General features: G+C 36.7%; 1 protein-coding gene across 1 annotated transcript in view; it reads right to left on the reverse strand.

Annotated features, from left to right (window-relative positions):
* LOC107698571 (receptor-type tyrosine-protein phosphatase zeta-like) overlaps positions 1-3,836 on the reverse strand; it is a 52,245-nt gene that overhangs the window by 25,970 nt on the left and 22,439 nt on the right. The window contains exon 8 of the mRNA XM_016499617.1: positions 1,419-1,569. Within this exon, the coding sequence (XP_016355103.1) occupies positions 1,419-1,569 (151 nt within the window). The remainder of the gene's footprint in view (positions 1-1,418; positions 1,570-3,836) is intronic.

The following is a 3,836-nucleotide window of genomic DNA, read 5'->3' on the forward strand; positions in this document are numbered from 1 at the left end:
TTGTTAATACTGTGAGCACAGTGAAGGAGAGGTTAAGCAAATCTGGTTTGTCTGGCTACATTTGGCATTGCATTCCCTTGTTATGTAATTCTGAGATTGCACCAGTCACTCAGTATGTGGTGAACACTCATCAGAATGATATATATATATATAGAGAGAGAGAGAGAGAGAGAGAGAGAGTAAAACACTTACAGGAAACAGCAAATCCAACAAAGAATATCAATAATCCAAACTGATGATCTTAAATCTTGGCCCTGAAATCTTTTTCAGCACATTTCCACCCTCACATTTCACGTTTCCCAAGGTTTAAATTAAGTCACAAGTAATCAGTCAGTCTTTACAAAGTAATAATGCAGCATTAAGGTTGTAAATGACATTCCCCAGGCGCTGATTTAAGCTTAGACACAGGTTGGAGCGTATCTGTGTTTGAAAGGACACAAGTGGGACATTTTCCATTGCCGATGGCCCCTTTAAAAACAACTCCCACGTGCCAAACGTGCCAGTTCACCCTGTAGCGGAGAAATCTGAAATGGGGTATCGATGTTCCACCAACGATCTGCTAAAGCGGAATGTCTGAGAGCAAAACAGTTCGGATCTGCAAGTGGTTCTTTAAAATGAAAAGGTCGGACTGAGTAATTGATTTGTGAAACACTAAACAACAATGTCATCTGTAATCACATTAGACATAATTTCACATTACAGTCCCGTGCACCTATATTTTTAAAGATGTACGATGACCAATATTATTTATCAAATATTAACAAAAAAATTATATATATATATATATATATATACATATATATATATATATATATATATATAAAAATATATATATATATATATTAATGTAAAATATTCATTTGGAATAATTTAGACATTTAGACAGTGTTCATTTTTAACTTGTGCAGCTTAAATAATGGTTAAATTATTATATTAATCTAGAAATCAAGTTCTAAAGAAGCACCAAAAATCCATTTGCCTCCAACAACCTTTTGGGTGACAATTTTATATATTTATCCTTAAAAATTCAATAATGAATTAACTACAGCCTTTTGTTTGTTTTGTTTTTATATCCTACATCAGTTTATTAGTAATGATTCATACAGTAGAACACCCGAGAAATGAGTGGGAATCATCCATAAAGGGTCATGAAAGCATTGCGTTTGGCTAAAAATGGGCCAAATGTCTGTCTATAATTATAAATAGAAAGTAGGAAAATGTCTGGAGGGCTTTGTCATAAAAAATAGAAACCTTATTTAATTGAGAAGCAGTTGTTTGGGATTAGAATCATGTTGGAGGCTAATTGGATCCATGACCCTCAAACTGCCTGACTGCTTTAAGACCTTAAGAATGAACGCTGCCAGACACATGCTACCCTAGTTTGTTTATGCGTGTAAGTGTGTTTGTGAAGTACGTACTAGGAGTATGGACCTCCTCGATGCCAGTGTAGGATGAGAAGACTTGTCCCATAAATTGTTCCTGCTGCTCTCTGTAGTTATTCTGCAGGTAGTCCATTAACATGACATATCCAGCCTGCTGCATGGTCATCACCTCACAGAACATCTCCAGCTGTGGACACATACGGTGATGCAGATTAAACCAACAAAACTGTTTCTGTGTTCTGAAGGGGTCTAAAACAGAAAAGCAGCTAGCATTATTATCATACAAAATAAATACTTCTCATAATACCTTCATTAGTCTGACTGTTAAGTAGGCAATATCACACACATACAAGCGTTGTTGTTCTGAATGTCCACCATGTTGATATTCAGACCAAGAGTATGATTGCGACTATGATATTGCTTCTATATAACACAGTTTAACAAATAAGAAATTCCAGTGTTTTCTATGTAAACTTGCACTAGACAGATGTGTTTGACTGTTGCATTAACGTTTCGCACACGCCGTTCTTAAAAAGTTAAACTTAAAAAAAACTTGTCTTCGGGCAATACACATTTGTGTTTCTGAATGAACCAGTGTTTTTGAACAAATTGGTTGAGTGAATGTGTTAATGACTCACTCATAAAGAGACAGACTTGTCCATTGCTGAATGAATCAATGTTATTGAACAAACTGGTTGAGTGAATTGATTCAGTGACTCACTCATAAAGACAGAGTTGTTTGTTCCTGAATAAATCCAATTTGCATACTATCCACCCTAAATAATGTTCAAGATTACTAATCTTGAATACCATTTAGGTTGGATAGTATGCTAATTGGGATGCAGATGTTTTTTAATATATCGGTTGAGTGAATTATTCAATGATTCTCTCATAAGTACAGACTTGTCTGTTCCTGAATGAATCTGTGTTTTTGAGTGAATTGGTTGAGTGAATGATTCAGTTTGCATATGTTGACAAAGATTATGTAGATAGCTTACAGGTGATGATAAACTGCTATGATACTATAAGGATTAAACATACCTTCCTAAAACATATCTATTGAATCGCTATATAATCACAAAAACGACACACAGTACAAACACAGTGTAGCCCAGCGGCGAGACGGACACTATTGTGTTCAGACATCAAAGCTGCTCTTTAATGTGTGTGAGTCTATGTCATTCCCACTGTGACGTCAACAGGTGTGGGTTTGTTACCTTGCGGTAAAACTCCTGCTTTCACCTTGTGTTTCAACTGTAGCTTGTATCGACTTGCAAGTCACTCGAGGGCAACAGCCCCAGAATGAATGACACACAACACAAAAGCCGTGTTTAAGTATTTACAGTCTTTTGTGACGTGTAACTCTACGCTCGCTCCCTCTAATTCCATTTAATGACAGCTTGCTTTTGAATGCGTGGCATCCAATATTACAAACGTTGTTGTCTTCCTCTTTTGGAGGGAGTCGGCTTCCTTTTTGTGTGAACTTTACTATTAAGTGCCAAAAGCACAGCTAACTTATTATTGGAAATGACTTAACAGATTTCTAAGAAATCAAATGTCAAATCCAATGTAAAAACATGCACAGAAAACTAAACTGATCTATCGTCAACCTAAGATTGATATTTGTATGATCATGTTTGGGCATGTGTGCCATTTCTAGCTAATTGTTTTTAGTTCTTGAGAGTGTGTGTCACATAGAGTCAGTGTTGCATAACAGATGCCAAATGACAAATAGACACCACAGTCACAGTATCAGTCCAGATGTCCTCAGGGTTTTTTAGGTAGGAAAACAGCAGAATTCCTTTTGGCGGTGAAATAGCAGTATGTTTTGAATTATTCATTGTACCAGACAAAACAAGGTAATTTTCATTATCTATGAGTGAAATGTGTTTGTTGATATTAAAGGGGTCATATGATGCGATTTCAATTTTTCCTTTCTCTTTGGAGTGTTACAAGCTCTTGGTGCATAAAGAAGATCTGTAAAGTTGCAAAGACTAAAGTCTCAAATCCAAAGAGATATTCTTTATAAAAGTTAAGAGTCAACCATGCCTACCTAAAACGGCTTGTTCTAACACGCCCCCACATGTCTATGTCACTATGTGGGAAGATTTGCATAACGCCGCCCAAATGTTCATGCAAAGAAAGAAGGCATAACTTTTATTCTCGCTGTAGTATTATTGTCGCCATGTCATGAAGGTTGGCCTACTTTGGTTGGCCTTCCAAAAGAGGACGATTTCCGCTTCATCATGCCTAGAGCTGATCCGTGCTGGTCGCTGAGGAAATACAACAGTATGGTAAGGGGCGTGACGATTCAAAAGCGAGTTTTTTGAGCAGTGTACAGTAGCACTTGTTGTTTGTCATTTCTCTGATCACAAATGCAGACATGGTTTTATGTTTACGCGGCGCGATGCAACGCAACGCGTAAAAAGACAGTATAAGTCATTATAATCAGTA

The sequence above is a fragment of the Sinocyclocheilus anshuiensis genome, unplaced genomic scaffold (assembly GCF_001515605.1).
Source record: "Sinocyclocheilus anshuiensis isolate Anshui unplaced genomic scaffold, SAMN03320099.WGS_v1.1 scaffold1054, whole genome shotgun sequence".
NCBI classification, from domain to species: Eukaryota; Metazoa; Chordata; class Actinopteri; order Cypriniformes; family Cyprinidae; genus Sinocyclocheilus; species Sinocyclocheilus anshuiensis.